The 27269-nt window shown below is 45.8% G+C and overlaps 1 protein-coding gene across 1 annotated transcript in view; it reads left to right on the forward strand.

Moving 5' to 3' along the window:
* Window positions 1-26967, forward strand: part of LOC142564211 (venom metalloproteinase antarease TserMP_A-like) — a 42884-nt gene extending 15917 nt beyond the window's left edge. The window contains exons 5-14 of the mRNA XM_075675119.1: window positions 4177-4215; window positions 4759-4895; window positions 17619-17690; window positions 20183-20307; window positions 21284-21333; window positions 22849-22957; window positions 23034-23165; window positions 23999-24149; window positions 25597-25707; window positions 26795-26967. Coding sequence (XP_075531234.1) covers window positions 4177-4215; window positions 4759-4895; window positions 17619-17690; window positions 20183-20307; window positions 21284-21333; window positions 22849-22957; window positions 23034-23165; window positions 23999-24149; window positions 25597-25707; window positions 26795-26836 — 968 coding nt within the window. The 3' untranslated portion in view covers window positions 26837-26967. The remainder of the gene's footprint in view (window positions 1-4176; window positions 4216-4758; window positions 4896-17618; window positions 17691-20182; window positions 20308-21283; window positions 21334-22848; window positions 22958-23033; window positions 23166-23998; window positions 24150-25596; window positions 25708-26794) is intronic.
* The last annotated feature ends 302 nt before the right edge of the window (window positions 26968-27269 follow it).

Below are 27269 nucleotides of genomic sequence, written 5' to 3' on the forward strand. Positions count from 1 at the left end.
AGGAAGCCCCAACGATATTGCATAGAGACGCTAGTAATGTCGGTCTAGGGGCAGTGCTGGTACAATGGCAGGGCAACAGCGAGAAAGTGATTGCTTACGCCAGTAGGACACTATCCCGAGCCCGAAGCTAACTACTCCACCACTGAAAAAGAATGCCTCGAAATGGTATGGGCAGTTCTGAAATTTCGTCCGTATTTGTATGGTCGGTCTTTCAGCGTCGTTAGTGATCACCATTCCCTCTGCTGGCTCATTAATTTGAAAGATCCTTCTGGCTGGCTCGCACGCTGGAGTCTTCGACTCCAAGAGTTCGACTTTGTTGTTACATACAGGTCGGGAAAACGGCACGCAGACGCCGACTGCCTTTCTCAGTCTTCTGTTGAGCCGGCAGCACAAGACGATGACACAGTTTTTCTGGGACTCGTGGATACTGCCGATCTCTCACGCCAGCAACGGGATGACATTGAATTGCTGCCGCTTATTGATTACCTCGAAGGACGAACCAACAGCGTGCCGAGGCTCTTTGCAATAGGGGTGGCATCATACTGCTTGCGTCGCAACGTCCTCTACAAGAAGAACTCGCCTAGCGGCAGCAACTACTTGCTTGTTGTTCCATCACCGCTTCGACGTGAAATCTTACACGCCTGCCATAACGAGCCGACTGCTGGGCACTTGGGCTACACTCGCAGATTGGCACGGATTCGGCAGAATTACTACTGTACGAGACTTGCTGCGGTCGTTAAACGTTACGTTCAGACATGTCTAGATTGCCAACGTCGTAAACCGCCATCCGTCAAACCAGCCGGCTTACTGCACCCTGTTGACGTACCGGCCACACCATTTGCACAAGTAGGCATGGACTTTCTGGGCCCCTTCCCAACGTCTACTACTGGTAATAGGTGGATAATCGTCGCCACGGATTATCTCACTAGATATGCCGAGACAAGTGCTCTGCAACGGGCAACAGCAGATGAAGCGGCACGATTTTTTTCTGTAATCCATCGTTTTAAGGCATGGCGCTCCCGCAGTAGTCGTCACGGACAGAGGTACTTCGTTCATGGCCCAGTTTTTAGATATCGTTCTATGTCTAAGTGGTACCACCCACCGGAAGACAACAGCGTATCACCCTCAAACAAACGGACTGACAGAACGACTCAATAGGACATTGGCTGATATGATAAGCATGTACGTAGATGTAGAGCATAGGAACTGGGACGAGGTTTTACCTTATGTCACCTTCGCGTACAATACGGCTCGTCAAGAGACCACTCGCAAGACGCCCTTCAGTCTCGTATACGGCCGTGAGGTTACAACAACATTAGACGCAATGCTCCCTCATGAATTTGACGACAACGAGACGGGTGCTGAAGAGATAACACACCGAGCAGAGGCAGCTAGGCAGCTTGCGCGTCTGCGAATCCACGAACAGGACTGTGACGCCAGACGCTACAATCTTCGGCACAAAGCCGTAACATACAACATCGGCGACAAAGTGTGGGTCTGTACACCTATTCGACAGCGTGGGCTGTCTGAAAAGCTCCTACGCAAATACTTCGGGCCCTACATAGTTCTCCGACGCATCATTGACGTCAACTACGAAGTCGTTCCAGACAGCTCGCACTGTTCAAAGCGCCGACGGCATTTACCCGAGGCCGTTCACGTGCTTCGTATGAAGCCGTACTATGAGGACTGACAAGACTGCGCAGTTCTTTACCGCTGCCCAAACCTCTATCATCGGGACGATGATCTTTTCTAAAGGGGGAGCAAATGACACAACTATATTTGGCAGAACCATAATGCAGCGGGTATGCGCCAGTGGGGACGACGCTGAAGTAGCGCGGGTTTTTAGGTGAAGCGGGGAAACGAAGAAGACGTTGTTGTTTTTCCCTTAGACGATTGATAAAGTGCGTTTCTTGGCGGTGCTGCTACGCATACTCGTCGATCCCACGTCGTTACAATATTTACAATCACACAACTTTGTGGGTTTAATATTCTCGTAAATATTTGACCCGCAAAGCGCATTGACTTTTCTTAAGTCGTGCATCGGACCATACAACGAGACAGGCCAAATCAACGCACTATCAGACAAGTTGACACAATACGCAGCGAGGTCCCATGACACGAAGTGTTGTGGTGGTTCAACTGTAGCGTCATATGTCACAGAAAAGAATGTCAACATTTTTTTCACCTGCGCCAAATCATCCATGTCAAGACACTAAAGCCAGCAAAAATAACTACATTCTTATTTATTTTGCTACATTAACTTTTATTCGCGGGGACCACATTGAGCCGCTTCAATTTTCTTGTTCTCGCTACCGTCGCGCTGCCAGAACCAGCGAGAGCGCATGCGTTTCTCTCGTGTTGCCCCGACCACTGCGCGGCGCACTTCGGTGTGCGTTTGTTTTTCTCTGGCCGAGTGGATTTTGGCCTGGCCGAGTTTTGGACGCTTTCTGGCTGGCCGACGAGAAGAAAAAACTATGGTCGTTCGCCGCTATCACCATGGGGACCGGACGGATTTCAACGCGTTCGCTTGAGGGCATCACCTTCACTTTGATGTTATCGCAACCTCTTTGGAAAGTCTGTTATCTCGCCAGCGTAGGATACCGAGCAGTATGCATATGGTTGTCTGTAGGCCAAACGTCGCACGTTTTCTTGGACATTCCTTCCCTAACCACATTAGGTGACCGAAGTAGGCATTCGATTGTGGCCAACATGCTTTCCTTCGAGTCTTTTTTATTTCGTTTGCCCCGTCCCATAAAAGAAAAAAAAGAGACATTGTTGCCTGGCAGCGAATTGCCGCATAGTGAAAGTTCGATTTTGGTACTACGTTTACGGAAAGTAATGGGGCATGGGACTCTTCAGTGGCCGCATACTTTTATTATTGCGATAGCAATTATATGGACACTCCTGGCGAATTCCTTCCGTCGCCGTAGCCGTCATGTTCCGTATAAAGTCCATGGGATAACATCGTCCCCGCGTGCCGCATGCTGTTTGTGCGAGTGTAAGCGTTGAGGGGGAAGGGGTGGATATAGCCACCTTGTGTAACTCTTGTGTGCGCAAGAAAGAAAAGCGGGGAGAAAGCGCGCCTCCTTCCATATAGCACGGTGCATCTGGGAGAGTGCAGGGAGGAGGACGGACCGTAGTATTCTGTGGTCTGTGAATCTGATTACGCAACATGTTTATCTGCCTCGTTTGACACATTATATACAGTGACATTTGCTTAGATACGTACCTTTATTGCAGACTTATACGCATATTTATATATTTTGTTGCGAAGCTTTTCCATACATGCAGTTGACTTTGTTGCCAGTGCAACTTTTTTACCCTTTATCAAGGTGTACCTTTACAGCATTTCTAATGTATATTTTGCAGAGCTGCTGCTTTCTATATGTGCTCTCTATTGTGACTATAATTTTGGTGCAATTACTCACAATACACGACCAGTGACAGCTGCTCCTGCGCAATATATTCGAACGAAGGACACAGCGTCATTCAGATTTTTCACTGGCTATTGCATATGTGCAAACATATAAGCAAGGTTCTTGAGAGACAAAGTTTCGTTAAAATATTAGTGCTCAACTCGTTCATTTCATGGCCTTTACGTTTTTCATATCAGTGGCATGCACTGCTTTAATGGCGCCGAACTGATATAGTTTTAAAGTACGTGTGACATTTACTTATTAAATAAACAAAAAACATGGAAGCATCGATGTCAGTTATTTCTTGCCAAATTTTTGGGACATACGAATATGTTCTTTTATAAAAAAACACATATTTCAATTGTCGTGACAGTGAGTAGTGTTCAAGAATTCGTTTGCAGCGTCTTTGGCAATGGGAATGCAGTTATTAAACATGTATTTGGTCCCTCGACAAATTCTATAAGGAGGAGACCGAGATACCAACGTGAGCGTCCCCTTTCTCGATCGAAATTTCTGGCTACGCGACTAGTGTGTGTGGGCGTGTGCGTGTGTTTCCTGGCAGTTAACACAATAGGTTCTTACTCTTCACTATAATGTAATATACTTGTTTGATCACTGTAACATTGTGTTCTAACCTAGATCTATTCTTTGTGTTACCCTCTAATAAATAATTTTCATGTTCTTTTCCTTGTGTACTTTATAATTGTTAGTATAAATGGGACTGCTTGCTTCATCTCAGTTGCCTCAATTTGGTTTTCAGTTAAGCAAAGAGGCAAGCACCGAGGTAAAGGATATGAAGGTCAGTATGCCTGCTTAACAGATGGCGGCAATTACAGCACTTCCTCAAATAAAGCATAAAGAAGTAGAAAGCGCAATCAAAATTGCTTTTTCAAATAACGAACAATCATGCATCCGATCAGTCTCATGTAACTGCCAAGTGTGAGCACCTAAAAAAACATAGTCATTCTTATGCCCACAAGGCTGTCAGAAAACACACTGAATAAAATTACACGTTTTAACTGCTAGATCTCGCAGACAGCGTTCTTTTGCGCATTAACAATGCTATTCAACCATATCCCACTCATTTTAATTCACCTTATTCAAGCATATTGACGACCGACTGTTTTTATGTGTTTCGCTGATGCGGTAATTACTCACGCAATAAATAGTTAATATGTACTTGATGAGATAAAGAGACGAAATTAGAGGCGCGCTCAAGTTAACTGGAGATCGTTCAGCCATCGGCCTTACACGCGAAAAGCTATATGCGCTGAATAAACAACTTAAATAATGACAACTATGAAAAAATGATTACATTGCTTACATCGGCTCGTTTCTTTAGCTTACAGCAACCAAAAGAAAGGAACGAACTTTGACACGTTTGTCCTAGAGGCCCATGTAATTTCCGACCACGCTCATAATAAGCACTTCAGAGCAAATGAACATTTAATCTCTTACTTGGCAATCATGGGCAATGCGGTGAGTATGCTGTTTCAAACTGTGCATCTTTGTGCCTAATCATTTTCATCACTCGCTGTCTTAGCACTGTATCCATATTTGGTGCATGCGAAATGCCAGGTATAACTCTAATAAACATGTTTTGCTTCAATCGCAGTGATACGTGTTTTGCTGCTGTCGAACGTTAGCGAGGGTGGGCCGCAGCGACCGCTTATGTCGCCATGTCAACAACAAGCTGACGGTAAACTCAACTGGTCGCTTTAATGCGTGCCAACAGCACTTCGAAGCTCATTAAACCCTAGGGCGATAATAATGGTGCTTGGTGATAACGAAGCAATATTATCGCCATGAGAACAGCTTATTCTAGTGGTACAATTTTGAAAACAGCAATGCATGGCTTTAGGAGAAATGCCAGATCACTCTCAAGCCAGCCGTCACATATGCCACAACATGTTTAGAAGGGAACTAACAGCGCTATATGCAGGACGAAGTGAAGACACAGTGCTGGGCAGGCCGTCTTCACTGTGTCCTTTCCGTGTGGCGCTGTTCGATCTACTTCTAAACACGCACAAACCAGACCAGTTCAGATCATTTCTGCAGGCCATAAAATGGTGAGCCAGGGAATGTCATAAAACAGTATTGTAAAACAGCAAAGGAAACCGACAGGAAGGCAAAAACTAAGGAAATACATCGCTTGCTGGCATCTCCCTACTCAGAACCCCGTACCAACTCTCCCAACAAGCTACTCTCATAAGGCCTAAAATGTGTACCTTCGACAGACCGAACGAAATCCTATTGACACCTCTTAATATAATTTGTTATGGTCAACCAGCCTGTTACGATTCTGCAAAAGTATTTCCTTGGTCATACTGAAAGGGGCACATCCTTGCATAACCACCTTCATGCATATGAATACACAGTCCATTTCTCTTGGTAACCCGAAATAATACATCTCTTGTTTTTATGAACATATATTTACAAGTTGATTATCACATCGCGTTTCCTTGGCATCACTATTTATCTGGGGGAACTTGAATACCACACGTTCGTTCTTTTTTTGTCGTTTGTTGCGATACGGATGTACGTCTAAAAAAAAATTTATCATTTTTCTCGAAAACAAGTGGTAACAAAATATCACACGCTTAATATATGGTGCCATCTTCAAGTACCTTTGTTTGGTTAGCTTATTTGTATCATTCCTCCTTTCTTCAGGTATCTTTGTTTGGTGAGCTTATTTGTATCATTCCTTCTTTTACAATGAACATGATGAAAGTTATTATTCACAGGACGTTTCGACACAGCATCTGAAAAGTATATAAAGTATGCCAGAGAAAGTATAGGCGAAAGCTCGTCTATTTTAAATGCACGAAATGAAACGAAAGTGCGGCAGCAACTGTCTTTACATCGCAGGCTACAAAAACCCACATATACATTTATGAACTTACACAAAATCAAAGCTTTGGTAAAGTGATAGCGGAGTCCAGTAGAGGTGGTAGAAGTGGAAATGGAAGTTCTGCAAGTATGCGTTGAGAAAATGGAAGGGAGAAGAGGCGTATAACCTCATGTTGCAGTGGCCCTGGTGCCTACTACTGAGAAAGAATCAGTCGTAACCCAGAAGCAACGCCAAAGAATTTAAATGGAGGATGCAAATCAAGAGAGAAGAAAATTAAAAGCGTGCTCCTCTAAAGCACACTGTTGCTTGCGACTGCCTCCGCTACAAAAAGAAATGTAACTATGTAAAGTTTCTCAAACATTGTTTGGATCATTTCCGAAATGTAAAATTGCATATAAAATCACTTTAAGGTTTTCGAATAGGTTATTTGCTAACATCAGTCTAACTTCATATTTAGCATCCCTTAATACTCAGCAGATTTTAAATAAACATCTCTGGAATGCCAACCCCTTCAGACTATTAAGCTCATAGGTGAGGCCAGCATGGGGAAGTACAAGGACAAATTCAAGAAGAAGATTAGCAAGCATCGCCCACAACTATGGCCGTACTCTCCTGAACGATGGTAGCCCCACCTTTCTTGTAGGCGTGACATACGGCAGCTGCCTCGACCTTGCTTTCGTCTCCAACTCTCTCGCCAGATGTGTGAAGTGGTTTCCAGATATTGAGACAGATAGTAGTTATCACATTCCCACCTATCTAAACATCAAAGGCTTGTCGTCTAGATCTGTTCCACGGAATACCATTCGGATTGATTGATTCAATGGGCCAACTTCAAATCTGATATGGAAGATGCCTGCCGCGAGGGTCTACCCACTGGGTTAGAGCAAACGATTAAACTTACGATGCAAAACGCCACTCGCATGATGACGATCTCTTCCACGCGAAACGACTTCGACATAGAATTAGAGCGACTTCGAGCGCTTCGTCGCCGGGCGGAACGTCGATATCGGCGTACAAAATCAATCCATGACCTTAGGGCAGCCAGGAGGATAAAAAAGAAGATTCAGCGTCGTATTGATAGATTAGCGTCGGAAAGTTGGGCAACGTTTTCCCGACACTCGACCCCCGCAAGCCACTGTCTCACATTTGGAAAACGGTGCAAGGTCGGCGCTGGCTTCCGGAACGGCGTTTTCCATTCAAGGCGCTAGCGCTTTTCCAAGGGCGGCAAGACATCGATGTCGCAGAAGACTTTTGTGCACGGATCGTAGACCAGGCGACTCGTCCAGATCTTCCAGCCCGAGCTGACGTCCCCCATTCCCGTGATTGCCGCATGGACCTTCCTTTTACAATGGAGGAGCTCGAAGCGGCACTAGCTCTCTGCAGGCGCTCATCATCTCCAGGTCCAGATGGTATATCATACCGGGCCTTGTGCTATCTCGGAGAGTCCGCACGGATAGAATTGTTGAGCCTTTACAACTCCTCATGGCAGGAGGGAAATGTTCCTGACGAATGGAAAGTAAGCCGCCTGGTGCCACTCTTAAAGCAGGGCAAATCCCCATTGGAACTCACCTCTTACCGCCCAATAGCGCTGGCCAGCTGTGTAGGAAAGATAATGGAACGGATGATCCTTCGTCACCTGGAATGGTACCTTGAATACTACAAGATTTATCCGATTTCCATGGCTGGTTTCCGACGTGACCGCTCTTCAATCGACAATGTATTTGATCTCGTTTCATATGTCCAGCACGAAAGGTCCCGTAAACGTTTATCGGCAGCTTTATTCTTAGATGTGAAAGGGGCATACGATAACGTATTACATGAGGCCATTCTCGACGCTCTTGCGACGGTTGACCTACGCGGTCGAGTTTATTTGTGAATTGCAAGTTACCTATCTGCAAGAGCATTCTATGTGTTAACTGACGATGGCCCAACTACGCGACGCTATACCAGCAGGGGCGTTCCTCAAGGCGGTGCTCTCAGCCCGACGCTATTCAACCTCGCTCTTGTTGGACTTGCTGAATACCTGACAACTACCATCAAAATTTCAAAATACGCTGACGACATCTGTGTCCGGACTTCGGCAGTCACACGTCCTCAGATACGGGCGCGACTTCAAAGAGCGGCCATTTTGACTGCGAACTACTTGTGTAAACAGGGTCTCAGCATATCACCTGAAAAATGCGCACTAGTAGCATTTACTCGCAAACCGATGACGCCTTATGTCATCTCAATCAATGGGCGAACCATTTCCTATGTCCGAACACACAGATTCATTGGCGTAATTATTGACCGAGACCTCTGTTGGAGCCCGCACGTGGCCTACATGAAACGGCGCCTGACACCAACTTCCCAGTTGTTTAAATACTTGACAGGAAAGACGTGGGGGATGTCAGTAGACGCAATGCTTAAACTCTACAGAGCTCTCTTTCTCGGTTCTTTAAGATATAGTCTACCTGTACTGATAGATAGATAGTTAGATAAACTTCATTAAAAGAATAATCAGAAAAACCGCTAATGGTCGGGACCCTTAGTCCAGGGCTCCGCTGGCTCTTGCCATCATCTCAGCTCTCTTAATCAGCTTGAGCTGGTCGTCCAGGGCCGAGCTGGACAGCAGTGCCTCCCATTGCTCCCTCGTTGTGTTCGTGTCTGGGTGTTCTATGTTGTGTAGTGTGCACTCCCATGTAATGTGGTATAGGGTTGGTGTGACCCCACACCATGGGCATTCGTCCCTGTAGGCTGCGGGGTGTATCCGATGTAATATGTGCAGGTTCGTGTAAGTGCCTCTCTGGAGCCTACGCCAGGGAGCGGCATCTTCTGTCTTTAGGTTTCGATGGGGTGGTGGATATCGCAAGCGACGCCCTCTGTGATAGTTCACGATGGCTGAATACTCGAGGTCGACAGGGCCCAGGTCTTCTGCAGCCGGCGTGATGAGTCCTCGGTTATGTACGAATCCTCGAGCTGCTCTGTCGGCTTGCAGGTTGCCCGTGATGCCAGTGTGGCCCGGTATCCAGATGATGGTTTGGGTGGTGAAGTCCTCAGAGTCCTCCTTGAGTATTCCGGCTAGGACTTGTGCAGCAGGTCTTCCAATTCTACCCTGCAGGAAGTTGCGGCAGGCCTGCTGGGAATCCGTGAGGATCGTCAATGGTTGGTTTGCGTGTAGGCCCTCGCAAATGGCTAACGCGATGGCCAGCTCTTCGGCTTCCGTAATCGTGCAGGGGCGGTTCGATGCCACGGAGGTAACGTGGCCTCGGTGGTCGCATGCCACTGCAACTGCGCCCTTGTTGTTCGTCCCATACATGGCGGCGTCCGTAAAACGGGCCGTTGTACTGAACCTGAACGCTTTCTCCATGCACATGGCCCTTGCTCTCCTCCTGCCGGAGTGTAGGTTAGGGTCCATGTTGTGTGGTATCGGGGCAACGTGAAACCTGTCCTGGACGTGACGAGGTATCAAGCAGGTTTCTTGGGTTCGTGTTGTTATTGCTGGGAACCCCAAGGTTTGTAGGACCTGCCGGCCCGTGCGAGTCCGCGCAAGTCTCTGTTGTTGCGAGACGTAATGGGCTTCTGTCAGTGCGCTGAGGGTATTGTGCAACCCTAGCGCCAATAATTTTTCAGTCGATGTACTCATCGGCAGGCGGAGAGCGGTCTTCAATGCCATCCTCAAAAGTGTGTCTGCCTGCTTTGTCTCGGACTGTGTGAGGTGGTAGTAAGGCAGGCTGTATGTCATTCTGCTCACCACCAGGCTACTGACCAGTCGGAGGGTGTCCCTTTCCTTCATGCCTCAGTTCTTGGATGTTACGCGGGAGATCGTGCGTGATATCGCCTTGACACTGGTTTTAAGGAGTGTAAGGGTGCGTGTGGCCCGCTGGTTGGACTGCAGCCACATGCCCAGCACCCTCAGCAATGGCTTCTCTGGTATGAGTCCCCCGTTGAGGCCTCATACCAACCTGTACTGTACAACATCTGCAAGACAAATATTCGTGTTCTGCAGGCAGCACAAGCTCAAGCACTCGGAGTCTGCCTTGGTTTGCCCAGATGCACGTCAACAGAGGCAACTCTTGCGATTGCTCGGCACTATCCAATGCGAACTCACATTACGATGGAAGCCCTGAGAATGCACATCAGGCATTTTGCACGTGCCCCCATCACCACCTTGCAGCACTACCTTCAGACAGGCACCAATCATCATTCTCTAAAGCTATCATCAAGTACAACGACAAACTTTCCTCGGGCTTCACCGCTGCATCTAAACCATCGATACCCTCTTGGTGTCTTATCAGCCGCACAGTCCATCTCAGTGTACCAGGAATCGGGGAAAAGTCTGAACTGTCGTCGCCTGTGCTGAAACAACTGTCTCTGCTTCTTCTCTACGAGAGGTACGCGGTCAGTGAACACATTTATACTGATGGTTCCACAAACATCCAGTGTTCGTCCGGTGCTGTGGTTGTCCCAGCAAAAGCCATTACCATCGGCTTTAGGACTGACCACCCAACAACATCGACATCTGCTGAACTAGCTGCTCTTCGCGCTGCACTTCGTTTCGTCAATAGGGAGCCACCTCGACAATGGTCAATCTTCACCGACTCAAAGGCAGCCCTACAATCTGTACTTGCAGCTCTGCGTCGCGGGCCATTCGAACAGCTCGTATTCGATATAAGATGCCTACTCCATACATCACAGGAGAAAGGACACCACGTGACGTTTCAGTGGCTGCCAAGTCACGCGGCGTCACTGGAAACGAAAACGCCGATAATGCCGCTCGGGCAGCTCTTGAAGACGCACAAGAAGAGGCCATACCGCTTTCACAATCCGACGCAGCTAGCAGACTTCGAGTGCTTGCACAGGAGATCACGCTCTCTCTATGGTGCACACCAAACAGCCAGACCAACCAGAGCAACCGTCAATACCACCTGCCATCTGTGATGGATCTCTATATGCCAACTGGGCTCCGCCGAAGAGAGACGACTCTGCTTTATCGCTTATGGCTAGGGATGGCTTTCACGAAATCTTACTCATTCCGCATTGGAATGGCCGATAACGCTATCTGCAATGCCTGTCTTTGCGAGGAGACGCTGGAACACATTCTGTACGACTGTCCTGAATATAATGTTCAGCCACAGTACCTGGCATCCGTTCTAGCGCACCTTGACACTAGACCATTGTCCCTCGACACGATTTTCACAGGCCGCCGACAGAACGCATCGCAGGTGAAGGCGACGAAGGGACTACTTCGGTTTTTGAAAGAGACGGGATTGGACAAGCGGCTGTGACAGTGATGTCACGTACCATGCCAGATTCATGGACTCCAACGGACGATGTGTGTGTGCTGTGCTATGTGATTTCTCTCTCTCCCCACTTCCCCATCTTTCGTTGCCCCCATCCCTCTCCGATGTGTAGGGTAGCAAACCGGTTAAGCTAAACTGGTTAACCTCCCTGCCTTTCCTTCTCCACTTTTTCCTTCCTTCCTTCCTACCCCTTACACCACTGCAGACACATAGCTGCGCCATCTCTCTCACAGCTTAATTGTGTTTACGCTGGTAATGTGAAAGCTATACAAATCAGGAAATGAAAGCTGGTTGTTTCGCGCTAAAAGCTTACCTATGAGCATGCAGTCATATACAATTTTCCCATGTATTCAAGTTTCACATTAACACAGTGACAAAAAGAGCCATGTCGAAAATTTCGTCACGGCATTATCAGCCCTTATGAATTAACAAAAATGTGAAAGGAAAACGCTTGCAGTTCTCCACTACTTGGTCGCGTCTTCGAAGTCCTATGGGAAGATGGCGAGTGTCCGGCATCATCTGCGCGATATCATCTCCAGTCCAAAAAGTTTTGAATGCGAAGCATTTTTATTGACCTAGCATTTACATGGACACTCCAGGTACATTTCTGCCGTCGCCGTCGCCTTCGTAGTCGCCGTGATGCTCCATAGAAAATACAAGGGCTATAACACCTCGTAGGGCTATAATACATATAGGGCTATATATAGGGCTACATACATATACATATATAATACAAGGGCTATAACACATATAGCGTAGGTCGCCGCGCGCCCTACGCTTTATGTGCGAGTAAAAGCGTGCGGAGGGAGCCGACGATCGCCGCTCAATCTCGCCCACGAGATTGAGAGGACAGCGGGGAGGAAGCGCGCCGTCTTCCGTCTTGCAAGAGGAACTCAACGTTGCGAGGCACCGAGGGAAGAAGAGCAGGGAGGCGAGGGCGGCGTTCTACACCGGCTGCAACAGCGTATGTGGCGGTTACTCGCGGTCGCGCGGTCATTTCAGTTTACTACATTACGTTGGAAGGGTACGGGCTGCTGGGGCGGCGCATGCTTTGCAGTGAGGAGCGTGACCACGAAAAATACTGTGGCGGCGCTGCGATCGAAGTGGATTGTGCCGCATCAAGGTCGCGCCGTTGTAAACTGCTGGCGATACTTCTCAGAAGGGAATTCGCGTGATGGCAAATGTGTTGAGACCGCTCGAATGTAGTTTATACTTGCATTTGACATGTATTTATTCATTCTTAATAGATGCTCTCTTGCTCTTCTTTGTTTCATATTATTTTTTTAATGATGCTCGGGGATTGCGTGTGCATTGCGGCCGCAGTGACTGCTTTTATTCCAACATAGTTTTGTACGTTCGCTTTGGAGAACAAATACTTTTCTTTTTCTTGAAGCAGCATGTATCTCTCGCATGTATTCATGCGCATATAGCTTTCCATCAGTAGGTCTTGTGGAACGCATACGGAAAAACAGGCTGTAAACTTCCTGCTTGCCGCTTCAAACAAATAAAACATATCTGCCCTATCCGTCGCCATGTATCCAGATTTACGGGAAGTATTCTTGTAGAAGAAAACATTGTATCGCAACATTCCATTCATGTTTCCGTGTTCCTCGCGTAACACAATGCGGGGTAATTGGTACGGGTTCTTTTTTTGCGGCCGGACGTCAGGCGTCGAAACAGTTTTAGATAACCATTATATATGCTAATACTTGGCCCGTACGCCGTGCGAAATTTCTTGTCCAGTTCATGCATAACATCAAAAAAATAATTAAAAAGAGGTGCGGTATCCTAGTCGGTGGTTATATAGTGGATAAGGCGTTGCGCTGTTAAACTCGACCTCACTGGTTCAAACCAGGGCGCGGAATTCGATGGGAAGACAGTGGAAAGCCACTCGTGTACTTCTGTTTAGGCGCATGTTAAAAAACTCCAGGTGGTGAGAACTAACAGGGCGTCTCATTATGATATCGCCAGACTCAAAACGCCAGAATATGTGTAATAAAAGGAGAACAAAAAAGGCAGCTGCCTCCTCCGGCTTTTTTGTAGGGGCGTGAATGAAAAAATTTATTCTCGAGTCTGATTTCTGCGAAAAATATGTTATGCTTATTTTACATTTCATACTTAAATGTAATGCGGTTCCCAACTTTACGTCCGCTCAACTAAGCAGCTTCTGTATTATAAACGGCTGCTTTCAGTTATCCGGTGCACTATAGTAAGGATAATAATGACGCAATTAAAGGAACCACATGCCTCACATACACGAAGAGATATTTGTAGATTTGCTGTGTTGGTTCAAAAAAATGACTGGTACCACACTTGGCACCCAGTTTTAATGGGTTGCAGACATGGTGAGACTGTCAAAAAAAATGTTTTCCTTGCCTGAATCAAGATAGCATATTTACAGACTGGCCCGAAATCAGGCGTTCATAATGAATGACGGCCAGGAACTTCTTAAGCCGAACTGATTAGCAACCGTGCGTTAATTCCGTCGGGGAATGGTGCTTCTCTGCGCCACAGCCACGACTCTCGAGCAGCGCAGTCGTTCGGAATAAGAATGCTCACTTGCAAAGGCCCTCACCTTCGAGACTTCAAAAGCGTTGGTATGCTTTATATTCGAAAGGAAACGCCTTTTTAAATAGTGAATTCTGAAGTCGAGTACGATCTGAATAGCAGACACTATTCGATTAGGCAATATATGTTTCTAATTTCCCCTGCTCGAAAGTTGAAGGAGATCGCCAGACAATAAGCAACGGAGATTACATTGGTAAAGACTTCCCGGTTATTCCGATTGAGTCTGAGTACCCCCCCCCCCCCCCCCCCCCCATATGCAATACTTTTTCCCTAACACTGTTCTTCATATTAACGTCCAATAACTGGCGTGATTCCTTTTCTGGGAAAGTCGATTGGTTCACCTGCAGGGCTAGTGCAGCTTTTAAAGGAAACGCGCTTATTCCGGTCGGGAGTTTTCACTTTTTCAATCAGTGCATTTAGAATATTTAGTCATTGTTATCTTATATATATATATATATATATATATATATATATATATATATATATATGCTCTTCAATTTATCTGGAAGTGCTTTGGTCATCTGCATCTTTTCCCGCAACCAAAGCTGGTTTATTTCAGTATAATATTGTTTTAAATGATCATTGTCCCTGATGAATATTACACGAGCAAGAAGCGCGCGTAAACTCACGCAATATCAATAAAAAAAAATTTACGTATCTTTAGGTGGCAGATATAAGCGGCTTCTGTAGCAAGAATTACGTGTTTCTTTTCGAAAACACTGTTAAAAAGAGCAGTTCACCTGGCTAAAACTACAATTTGTACCGGCCGAGAAGATTCACGGACGCACCAAAGCAAGTAAGACCATAAAGAATGTTACTGACGCACATCCTATGGGATTGCACCAAGTTCCGCGACGAAGCTTCGACAAGTACAACGAGGCAGCCGCGACTCCCGGCTGCGCCGGAATGCTACGACCACTAAATCCAAATCTGGGCCGTCCAGCAGGTCTCGGCGGCTCTTGAAAGACAAAGAACGAGTGAAACCGACGGAACGTTGCCCCCTCAGGGCGACCGACCGCGGGAGTATCACGCGCTGGAGTTGAGTAGAGACGACCCGCTGAGAAGACGTCAGGGCCCGCGTCTCGGCGCCATTTAGTCATGGTGTCGTTCTGCAGGCGACTAAATAAAGTTCTCTCTCTCTCTCTCTCTCTCTCTCTCTCTCTCTCTCTCTCTCTCTAACTGCAAGACCTTCCGCGCGCTCGCTAGCAGACGATGCCCTTGACAACGACATCAAACTTAAAGACGTTATACTGTATTTCCCATGCCTCAAATACGTATACGTAGGAAAAAGTTCTCAATAGCAATTTTCATTTGCAAGAAACCTCTATTGTAAGAGCGCACGCGCGCAATCGGCCTGAGCCCCCGCCGCGAAATTACGTTGAAATTGCCGCGATGTCCGTCTCCGCTCCAATCCGCTTTGCTCGCAGCGCCCTCGCACAATTTTTCCACACTTGGCGCCTCAGCGGCAGAGCGCCGTTCGCCCCACTCCGCTATTGTCAGGTGCACTGTAGTCGCATCTTGAGTCTTGAGAGCGATCTTGGTTGAGGGCAGGGTCCAGATACGTCAATGGCTCGTAGCTTTGTGCATGCTGTGCGTTCTCGGCGCTGAGGTTGCGTTGAAGCGACAGGCAGCACGAAGGTCACTTCGCTCGCTGCTCCGCTTCCGCACGCCAGCGTTTCGACAGCGAGTGGCCGCGGTCATGGAGCGCGATGCGATGGTGTTTGCTGTGCGCGCTGACACCATGCTTGCTAATTTATCTAGCAAACAATTATTTACAAGTTGACACGGCGAATAAAAGTACTACCCTGACTTCGTACGGTGTGTTCTAATTTGCTGTCGCAATCGACGCTTCGCCTTTCTAGCGAAATTGCGACTTCGTTACCTTATCAGAGCTGGGGTAAAACGCGAGGCTATCGAAGGTCACACAGTTTGTCGCCGATGTGCGCGTACCCCCATGCACCCGCTCGCTTGCTGCTATTAGCTCGGAACTTTATTGTTCCACGCGCACGCGTGCCCACCTTCAAGTGCCCGCTCGCGCTAGGCTACTCGCTAGGCATCTCCTTGCTCAGCTTGCCGGCACGGGTGTGCACGCCACAAACAGACATGTCTCGGTCGCGCTAGGTGCGCTATGTTTCTAGTACGCCTGTACTTGGATATACAACAATGGGTGCAGTAAAGTGTCAAGGGGAGGAGCGCAAAGGCTCTCCGGAGACTACAGAAGTATGCGACGCGCACCATATAGCGGCGACGCAGGGTGCGAATCCACGGTCGACTAGGTACACGTGGTCGTTGAAAAGCGACGAGTGGCCGAAGAACAGAGGCACATCAAGTGAAAAGCCGCTAAACAGGCCGCCGAGACCAAGCGAAGCCAATTGGGGGATTAGTACTCACAGGACGCACACACGTACTTTCTAAATCGCTTGGTTGAAGACGAATTTTGTGCGGTGTGCAGCGCCTATGACCTCCTCTGGTTTCGATCGTACAAAGCCAGGGTATTGACGCCCAAGCACGCGGTGGTCCCCGAGTGAGCGTTTCTCCGGGATAGCGTGAGTTCCTACTGGCGTTGTGCCAAGCCAAGCAGGAAAATGCTTCGGAATTACTTATAATAATCATCTAGAATGGTTTCTGGGGTATATCTGAAAGAGCTATTACTATAGCTTTCTCAACTTCACATATTCACCTTTATTATCTGCTTTTCACTTCCCCCTTGTTAGCGCCGGCTTCAAGGCCACTCACCAGCAGCCGAGACGTGTCATTATTTAAATAGCGAGCAAGAAAGATTGTCGGCATCTCGATGCAAATGTTTCCATGATGAATGCCGCGAGAGTTTGTACCTTTAACACATTGTGCACCTTCACTGTTTCACACTTTGGACGGGACCGCAACATATTTTAATCGATAACTGTCTGACCATTTGATTGATCGTGCTCGATGTCGAAAAGCAGCACCGGGGCTATGAGAAGCAGTGAAGTAGAGAACTTCGAAATAATTAGAACCACCTAGGTCATGCAACTGTGCTATAAGTTAATGCGTAGTTCTCCACTACAAGTTTCGATCCGTACCCAAAGTGTGCTAAACCTGCATTTTGCCCCAAGGAATGCTTCACTTGCGGCCAGGAATCGAGCCCTCTGTAAAATCCGAGGACCTCGTTGTCCGGTTGATCAGGCTTCAAGTACGGTGCAGGACAATACGCCCTAACAGTCGAGAGCGGTGCGTCTTACGCCGCCGTTTCATTCAACGAGAAGACGAAGAGCTCCCGTGCCACGCGCGCCCGGTCGCCGCACTTCATTTTGCAGTCTTTTTGTGCGAGCTATTTTTAGCTCGTACATTAACGGCCTCGATTGCGCGCTCAACAGCATAATGTCACAGCCGATGTGGCGCTGCAGCGAGCCTTGTAACAATTAGGCCACGTGCAAAAGGGACATCTTTTAGAAGGCGCCATCTGTTATTCCATTTCCATACTATTGGTCGCAGTACTAATCAGCTGCGATTTAATTCTAGGTGAACCTAAGGTACCAGGATATGAAGAATCCAGCAGTAAAAATGAGCCTTGTGGGAATAACCAGAATTAGGGTAAGTATATTTGGACAATCTTACTGGTTTAAAACGCGAGTGGCGGAGAGGCAAAATTTTGCTGCGAGTTGCAGGTGTTCGAGTCCGGCTGCCTCCATGGCTGCGGTATTGCATTAGGAGACTGGACACGCTAGCAGGATTTACAGTCTGAGCTATAGATTACCAAAGTCATTATCGTACGAATAGTCAATATATTTCTAGTCAAACTTATTATCATACTACTAGGCAGCCATTAAAAAGGCAAGGATAATCGAAATCTGCAAATTTTGACGAAGCGGAAGCGAAAGCAGCTGAAAGGCCTATTATAGACTATTTGCATAGCACCGGACTGGGCTCGACACCATAAAGAGACCCCTTGTGTTACGGTTACTGTATATACGTATCCCTTTTTCCTGTGCTCATCAACACATTTAGTCATATTTTTTGGTCTGCTTTCATGCTTACATTGTGCAGAGCAGTAGATTAGGGCTTAGTACCTCTCCCTTTTCCAATTTTAAGTGCTCGCAGAATTCTAGTGCTGCTATAAGAGGGTCGGTCTCGCCAAGTCGTCGTGAGGCCATGATCGCATATTACTTGAAAAAAATCGACGAAGGTCTCTCCCGCTCGCCGTAATCAACATATAATTCCCGCTACCTCAACAGCTCTTACTTCTGCACAATATCGCAAGATGGACGAAATATTGTGCAAGCAAAAGAGTCTGAGAAAGAAGAACAAAAGGGGCTAACTAGCCTTTTCAAGAACTCGGCAGCTGAGGGAAAGTTTATGTGTATCTTCATATGCTAGTTTGTTTCATAAGGAGGTTGAAATGAATTGCTCTGTGCCGTTCTCCTAAAATCACATGGATATCACTTTTTTTTTTGTCTAGCTCCCAATCAGAATTTCTTCGTGTAACACCATTGTGCGCGGATGAAAGTGAAGTGTAAAGCTTGAGGCCGAAAGTTAAGAAGATGCTTTCACGTCATTCCAAAGCCTGCGGGCGAGAGTAAGAGGGGAAATTGAGGAACACGTAGAGACGCAGGAAAAGTATGGGACGAAGTGAAGAAGAAAATACACGGCAAAAGGGAAGCGCGCAGTCCTTTTGGCATGCAGAAACGATGAAGCCAGGTGAACTCCCCATCACACTCGGCTCAATCACGTCTGCAGCGGATGTGGGGCAGCGTTCCACTTCCCGTTGCTTGCTAGAGCGTTGTCTACACCATAGCGTTTCACGCATTAGCATTAGAGGCAACTCTGGCGTTAGTGCCTATGGGAGCTGCAAGCGGGTGGTTTAGCCAGTATGGGAACGATGGTTAGCACATGAAATTGCCTTAACTTCGTCCTTCTGGCCCGCAACGGCTTCGGGATTATGTAAGCCTAACATTTTCAACAAAGTAGTGTGATATATATATTTAAGTGAACATTACCAAAATTGTCCGACGGCAGGATTCTAACACAAGACCTCTAGCTCAGAATCTCGATATTATACCACGAGCGCATGCGCCGATAATGAATTTTTCACCGTCTCACCAGCGGGCCGAGACGCTTGGTGCGTTTTCAATTTGATCCCGTCGATAGGCTGAACCGTTGCAATTAGTAGCGATTATGCGAGTCGGCAGAATCTTCTGCATTGAGAAAAGTATAGATCGCTTTGAAATTTGCGACAATGAAGGCACATAAAGCGCCATACTCAAAGCCACACAACCGATGTGTCCACAAGCACGAAGACCAGACAAATCCGAGTACAAACCATCCTTCCCATGTTGGCTGAACGGTCGCAGTGCCCGAGTTCCCTCTAGCAACTATTGCGTGAAACGCTTATCGTGCCCACATAAACTAGCGTTCCTGCCATGTACCTATGTGCATGCAGGGGTCTGAGCAGATTGAACAGTGATCTTCAAGCTACCAACGCCGGCGGTTTTTTCTGCTGTCTCATCATCTCCCGCACCGTCGAGGTGCGACGCCCGCAACGCCACCGGCGGCGCTTGTCATCCCGCCCAAGTGTCAACACACTCTTCAAATAGCAAATAAAGCCGGCGAAAGAAAGGTGTCGCGGTTGATTATTTTGTAGAACACTGCACGCGTTATGCGCACCGTGTGGGCTCTGTTCCCGCTTGCGGCAGTTTATCGCTTGGTTGGCTTTCATTTTCCTTTGGTTTTCTATTTTCACATTTAACTTGAACAGAACAATTTGTATTTCCCTATGCTTTATCTGGCCTTACGGTCTGATTTGTTGTGTGGTTGTAAATTACACAAAATTGAGCCCCTTGTATCCGTTTATTCGTGACTCCAAGCAACAAAATATAGAAAGTCTTGGTCAGCTGACTTCGAAGTCGCTTCTTTCACGATTACCGTCGCGTAGAAATTGATATACAAAAGCTGTTGTATACGGTTTTTCTAAGTCCTATTTTATCGACACACCCCTCCAAAAGCAATAAAATTAATGACAAGTATTATCGCTGTGAGGAAGCTTATATGTTTCCCTTGTAAACCTCTAATCCTCGAATTTTACACAGCAAGAATCTTTCGGTGTACATAATGAAGGAACGCTGGACGCTGATAAGACATTGGATTCTGTCGTGGAATACTACCGCAATGGGAACGTACCTGGGAATCCCGACGTCGTGTACTTTATAACAGGGTAAGCAATTTGCAAGGAATATTTTTTATTGTCGTTATGAAAATACCTTTACACGTTGAGCTGGAGGTGAGTTTCGGCATGCTTTGCGATCGCGATCTTTACTTTGGGATTATCCTACCGGCCGCTGAACTAAGATGAACAGTTCAGAAAGTTAGTCTGCCGTCATTTTTGGAAAGGCGCACCTCGAAACCAAAAATGAAAACGGTGAAACACAAAGACACAAGTGCTAACTATCAGGAAAGGTCTATTTGAAAAAGAAGAAATATATATCCGAGATGAAACTGCATTTAAAATATCAGCAAAAACAAGCACTACTCGGTGATTGTACATACAAGGACAAATCCAGAGCCGACACGGCTCATTAACAATTAAATCTGCGAACAACAGCCTAAGCTGTTTACACAGGGGTCACCATATTTATTGAAGTAGAAGACTTTCATTACATCTTATTTTGACTGTGTCCCATGACGTAAGAGCCGCATCGTCAAGGGAAACTACAATATCTCTCAGTTAATTATCCACCTTTAAAAGGTAAACGCTTCCTAAGATCTCAACGTTGTTATAAGATTCGATCCAACCGGAAGGCCGCCCGCACTAAAGGAACGTTGTGATATTTTTTTATTCTATCTTACGCTGTCTACATTATTCTGTGGCTACTAGATTAACTTTTCATTTTTCCTTTGCACTCGTTCCTTGCATAATTCTTCCATTTAACCACGTAGCTCATGTGACAGCTATATGCAGGTCGTGTATTTACCAAGGCCGACATAGTCCTCTCTGTTTTGTTTTTGATTTGTTCTTTAGTTTTTGTTTTTTGTGAGAGGGGGAACACAGGTATACATGACGACGTCATGCGTGTGCCCATCGCCACAAGCTGAGCAACGACACTCATTGCTTGCAATGAACACTGCTTAACAATTGACTGTTCATGAGCGCACCTCCTTCACTGTTCTCCCATAACACAAATCGCTCGCAGCCAAGACCTTTCCGGCGTTGAAGACGGGAAACTGGATACAACTTTCACAGGTCAGTGGACAATTATGCGAGATTGCTTGCGGGGCGCCTCTAGATTTATATCAGTAATTACTTGCGCTGGCCGACACTGGCAGGTCAGGCTAGATGTATGTACTTACTGAGGTCTGCTTGAATAAGGCACCGTATTAAACGTGACACTTCCGGACAAAGAACTCGTTCATTCAAACTCAGTTTGTTAGATGTACACCAATTCACAGTGCGCAATACGTTACTTCGCTTTGTTGGCTCGAACGTCTTTTGGCGTTCTACTTGAATGAAAACTAACAGCTTCTCATTATAGACCTGAGCGATAGAGATAGAAATGCCTCCCTTATTTAATCAATTTTTAGTTATTGTGGTGTTACAATTGAGTATAAATTGTATACTGTTGCGCATTTATTATTTCACAACCCGTCACTGCCTATCAGCTACTGTACTTGGCCTCCGATAAGATTTTTGCTAGGACGTCCCTAATAGTTTTTAGTATGAGACCTCAGATTGCACGCTTCTCTTCTAATAATGCATTTCTACGTTACTGATTAATAAACGCAACATACAAGTCCTGTTTTATGCCTCCTGTTTCTTTTATGTTCCTCGAATTCTCTGTGTTTTTTGCTCGTGAAATTCCATACTTACCAAAATTGTTGTATGTGGTCTTGTATGTAATTTGGCAACTAGTGAACAAGCACAACGACTGCAGTCAACATAATGCAACAGGTCACTGGCGCATTAGTTCCAACCCGCTGCTGTTGCAGCTCCTGGTGCAACGTGACCTTTGGCGCTCTTACTATGCAGTTTCTTTTGAAATATCTTTACAGAAAACTCTGCCCCTAGTTTCAACGACGCTTTTATTTGATGATTGCTTATAGATTTACCTATATTAGTATTCTTTCTTTCTACAAACATTCTTGCACCTTTAGAAATCCACCATTTGCCGTAATATAGTGCGTTGTAAATGCAGCAATTACCGCTGATTACACATGTGCACACAGAACTTTATTGCTTATCTCTATTTAGTAAAACTAGGTTTCAAAATTTAGAAAATTAAAGCATAGTAAATAACGACACAAGAACCTCTGATGCCAAAGCTGGAAAGTTAACCTAATTGATGTACTACTGCTAATTCCCATAGTGCCTGAACGATCGCGACAGCACAGATAGCCCTGGAAATTTTTATATGAAACTCTATGCAACCACATCCCTTTCATCTAAGCGTCAACCCCCTCGTCAGCCGGATGCGTTGCGACGACATCTGAGACGCAATTCGACAAATATTCCATACGACTAAATTGCGATAATTGATCACGTCCCTCGACTTGCCTTTCCATTAGTCTTCTTGTTAGGTTCAAGTGCTGCCGCAGTGTAAATTACGAAATGCAGCATACAACCTAGAAAAAGTGTACACTACTCTGCATTGGAGTGTCTCGCATGCAGTAGCTAGTGAACTTTCCTTTCCTCCTTTTTCCACACTCGCTTTAAGAAACAACGAAGCGATTTTCTAGCTTGGTACAAGTTTCTTCCATTTAGGACTCGCAAATACTGGTGAACTCTGCACAAAGGAGGGCGTTGCCGAGGGTGAGGATATCGCTACGTCTTACTCTGGAACCCGCACAATGGCTCACGAGCTGGCTCACACGTAAGTGCTTACGATTCGTACACAAGAAAACACACCAGGTGGATGTAAAGGACTGAGCTCCCCTTCGATAATGCAGGATGGGAGCATCACATGACAAGACGCCACGGTGCCCGTGGGAAGAAGGATATCTAATGAGTTATGAGGATGGAGGAACGAAAAAATACACTCTGTCTCCATGCAGTCGAGACAGTATAAGAAGAACGGTGCAGTAAGTTCCGGCACATGAAATGCCTTCTTAATTATAGCTTGCTAGATTGAAGGTAGCGACGTCGTAAGAGTGACAAATAAATTAATGATAGCTAACAGCGCGAAGACGGAAGTGATGAGGAGCGCACTAATTTCGTTCTGTTGATTCCTTTCGGAAGAAAAACCTAAGTGTGAACATGTACAAAAAAACAATATTATGGCACTGATAACGTTTGCTGAATTTTCACAAGAGGGGCACCGGTGCGCAGGCAGTCAAACAACCATGGTAGAAGGCAGTTCTCTGGGTTAACGTTTGCCCTATAGGCCGAGGAAAGACAATAAAGTGGTGATGCAAATAAGCGTGGTCGCCGCTCGTCGAAACAAACCATGCAGCTGTCGTGCTGTCCTATTTTTTCAGGAATGTCTTCGTGCATTCAAGGATAGTTTACAATAACTGCTCAAGTGTGAGAATGTACTATTGTAATGGTCATGACAAGTGCACTTTCATAGCTCGGGTCTCGTAACTATATACCTGTAACATTTTTGATGCACGAACATCCTCGTATCGTCACATGGAATATGCTCATGTGGAATTTAGGTACACTAGGCGTCACGCTAAAGCAACGAACATACCCAGTGCGCTCAATAAAAGTGTGAACACTTGCCAGCGGAGCGTAAGCTTCTAAAAAAATGTACCTGAGTGATTTCGAAAAGTCGTCTTTAAATGTCCGTCTTGAGTTGTCAGACGTATCCTAGCTATTGCTTGACAAGTTCTATACCGTTTAAAATTTTTGCATATTCCTTTGTTACGAGGGTCAGCAGTTTATGCGTGTACTTTGTTTCTCTTCACTACAGGAAAGTTTCTCGTAGATGCGTAAGCGTAGTCTCGAGCAAGAACTACATGACTCACTACAAGCTTTACCCTGGGCAAGAAATAAGTGACGTCAATTACTGCCGGAAGATAATGAGACAACCTAACAAGGACATAGGAATCATAGCTAAGAAGGTATAATCTGTAATGCTTGTTGATTCGTTATTCTAAGAGCTAAGAGACCTGCTTGTGACATTTGTGGATACCCTGGGCATATTCCATAGCGTTGTAGAAAACTTCTGACAACGGTAAACAAGCCGAGATATTTATCCTTGGACACAGAAAATGCTGGGGCACTTACTAACCATCCTTTCTTTTTTTTTTGCTTATTTTTCTCTCTCGCTATCTCTCCAAAATATGCTCTGAAGGGGCCCTGAATTACTTCTTTAATTTAGTAGGAAAGCCTTGCCGATCTGTCATAGAGCCTGCAGTGAACATGTGAGCCAACTATTACTGTACTGCGTGCGGCTAGTCATTTGCAATCTCGTGTCTAAAACAGCAAAGGTCGCTTCCTCTCGCTTCCGCATTGCGCTCGTGCAGCGTCATCGAAAGCAGCTGCACCCTTCAACGCTATTGGCTGATTTCGTTATCGCGAAAGCATTCTCATACATAATTGCTAATTTTGAGTTAAATAGTTGAAAAATATATGTGTCTCTGATCTCAAGGAGACAGAAAAATCCTTCGATCGTCGCACTACGCGTAGCTTCGTCAGCAGCGTGTGGCGCCTGAGATGGTGACGGCGTGCTGCGCGGTGTAATCTACCGCGGCCAGCAGGAATTGCCGCAACACCCAACTTTTGGTCGGCGGTTTGGCTTTCTTGGCTTTTCCGCTGTATAGCTTCAAGCGTGTTAGTGGAGACAAAAAGAGGAAAAAAAGGCATCAAGATGTCCGTACGATAACTACACTTCTATTTGAACGATTCCAAAAATTTTCGCTGCCCGGAATTTGTGAGGCCACGTCGTCTAATAATTAGGCCGTTCTATGATTGCGTAAAAGGTGTTTCAGGGCCCCTTTAATATGAGCAATGCTTATCAGCGATATGAATTGTGCTTGAACGAAATTGTTACGTAGCCTCAACAACCCCTATGCAATATCACTGGCGTCACTGAATTCACCGATCTCACAAACACTCGACAAATACCTTTATTCGCCAGTCACTAAGCAGTGGTACCGTTAGAAAAGTATTGGGAAAGAAAGCACCTTACACAGAGAGACGGAGGCAAAAATAAAGCCAGAATTCGGTTTACATGCCTAGCGCACTACCGAATGTTGCAATATACCAAATAAACGCTTTGTTTTTTTTTTCGTCCTTCCGATAGGCCACACGACTTATGTATGTTAACGCATACCCTACCACTACGATCTCTTCTGAGCAATGTTTAAAACGATTTTTTCCATTCTAGCATGTGTTGATTGCCTAAATTTGGGTTTCAGTCTGCAGTATGTCTTGTGAATCGCCTGTGATGATGACAATTCAGTATAGATCAAGCAGGGAATTAACACCAACCGCATCCAATTGAGACGGAATAGTGAATGGTAGACATTCGTCCCCGTTGATACGTGATTATTCTTTTACTTTCAGCCTCTTGAATTAAGTATGAAATGTAAAATGGAATGCTGCACCAAAATTTACAAGAAGGTAAACTGCATGGTCGTAGATATTCTGGAAGGCATGGAGTGTTCCTCTAGAAAGGTTCGTATTTTGATTCTCATAACTTAGTTTTCTTGTGTAAGAAGCTGCATCACAGAGTTGTTAAGCCTATATAATAGGCGCTATATTGCAGGGTTTCCTTTTTTTTAGGAAAATGTGCTTTTCTTTAGACATTACTCTGCGCATGCGCATATAGTACAAAGCAGAACGTACATTTTTCAAAGGGAAGAAATGTTTTACAAAATTGCATTAATATTATGTAGAACACTACATCGCTTTCCTAAATATCACTAAACCTAAAACCTATTTACTTCAAAGATTTACGTAATATTGGGGCAATGTACGTGGGACACTTGCTCTATGATACCAAAGACATTTCCTTAGAAACTGCATCCTTCATTAAAAAAACTAATTATCAGAAGGCAACTGGCCAACTGCCCATCGTATGCTCTGTCATCGCGTCAAGGATGCCAAAATTGAGCCCCTCGTTATGCATTGATCGCGAAGATTAAAGGAAGTTGCGGTCCCCAATCTTCCGGGTCGGTGAGTGGTGAGTGGTGGCGCTAACTCACACTCTCGATAATATATTTAGTGCGCATGCGCAAATACCCAAAAAAGTGGAGGCCAGAAGGACAATCGCGGTTAGCTCTATCGGTAAAGAATCGCATGCGTAACGTGCAAGATGTGTGCTCGGTCCCCTCTTGCAAATAACTGTCTATTTGGTTCACATTCCTTTCCCTTTCGCGTATTACGTGTGCCTTTCAATAAAATAAGCAAGCAATTTGCTCAGTCCGCTCTTTGGTTTCTGTCTCTGCTCAGTTGATGTTGTTGTAACTGATAAAAGCAATAACAGCCACAGAGCACTGTTTCTTTTTTTCTCACTCTCGGTGGCATCGTTTTCGTGCATATGTCTTCTCTAGGTCATTGACTGACAAATCGTCTCAGTAAAAGCAGCTTTTTAAACAACCGATGCTTCTCTTCTTGATAAAAATGTTTAACCCTAGCAGATTGTTGTGGCTGCAGTCATCCACATAGTATGGAGAGTAATACTCGTCCTCGCGCTCAAAGCCATTTCTATTAGTACGCGCTGAAAACGAGAAAATAGCGCGTCATTCTTCTCTTCTTGCAGACATGTAGAAGAGGAGTGTGTGCGATCCATGAGTGGTTCTAGTTCAGGAAATGTCTTTAAGTTTGTATCTTTCGTTCCCAAGAAAGCAGCTCATATTTGGACCAAACTGACCTTGAACATGCCAATAGCAATAAAAATACAAGCAGCTTAGTTCTATTTTAATAAGAAATAAAGTATTTATTATCTTACACCTTATGTTTCATTACTCCTTTCACAAAGGCCCCTTTAAAGCTCTGGAATTATCACGTATATATCTTCTTGGCTTCGCTGCAGGCTATTGCGCTACAGGTGTGACTAACAACATACAGGCACGAAAGCCCATGCACACTTGGTCTTCGTAGTTAAAGTAATATCAGTAACTGGGCGTTCAGTGCAAACAGCCCTTCCACCTAATCCGCTGCTTATTGTAGGTCTATTTATTTATTCACGTTACCCCTAAAGGCCCTCCAGGAGAGGGTATTACCTAAGGGGAGGG

Source organism: Dermacentor variabilis, chromosome 11, assembly GCF_050947875.1.
Source record: "Dermacentor variabilis isolate Ectoservices chromosome 11, ASM5094787v1, whole genome shotgun sequence".
Taxonomy (NCBI): Eukaryota; Metazoa; Arthropoda; class Arachnida; order Ixodida; family Ixodidae; genus Dermacentor; species Dermacentor variabilis.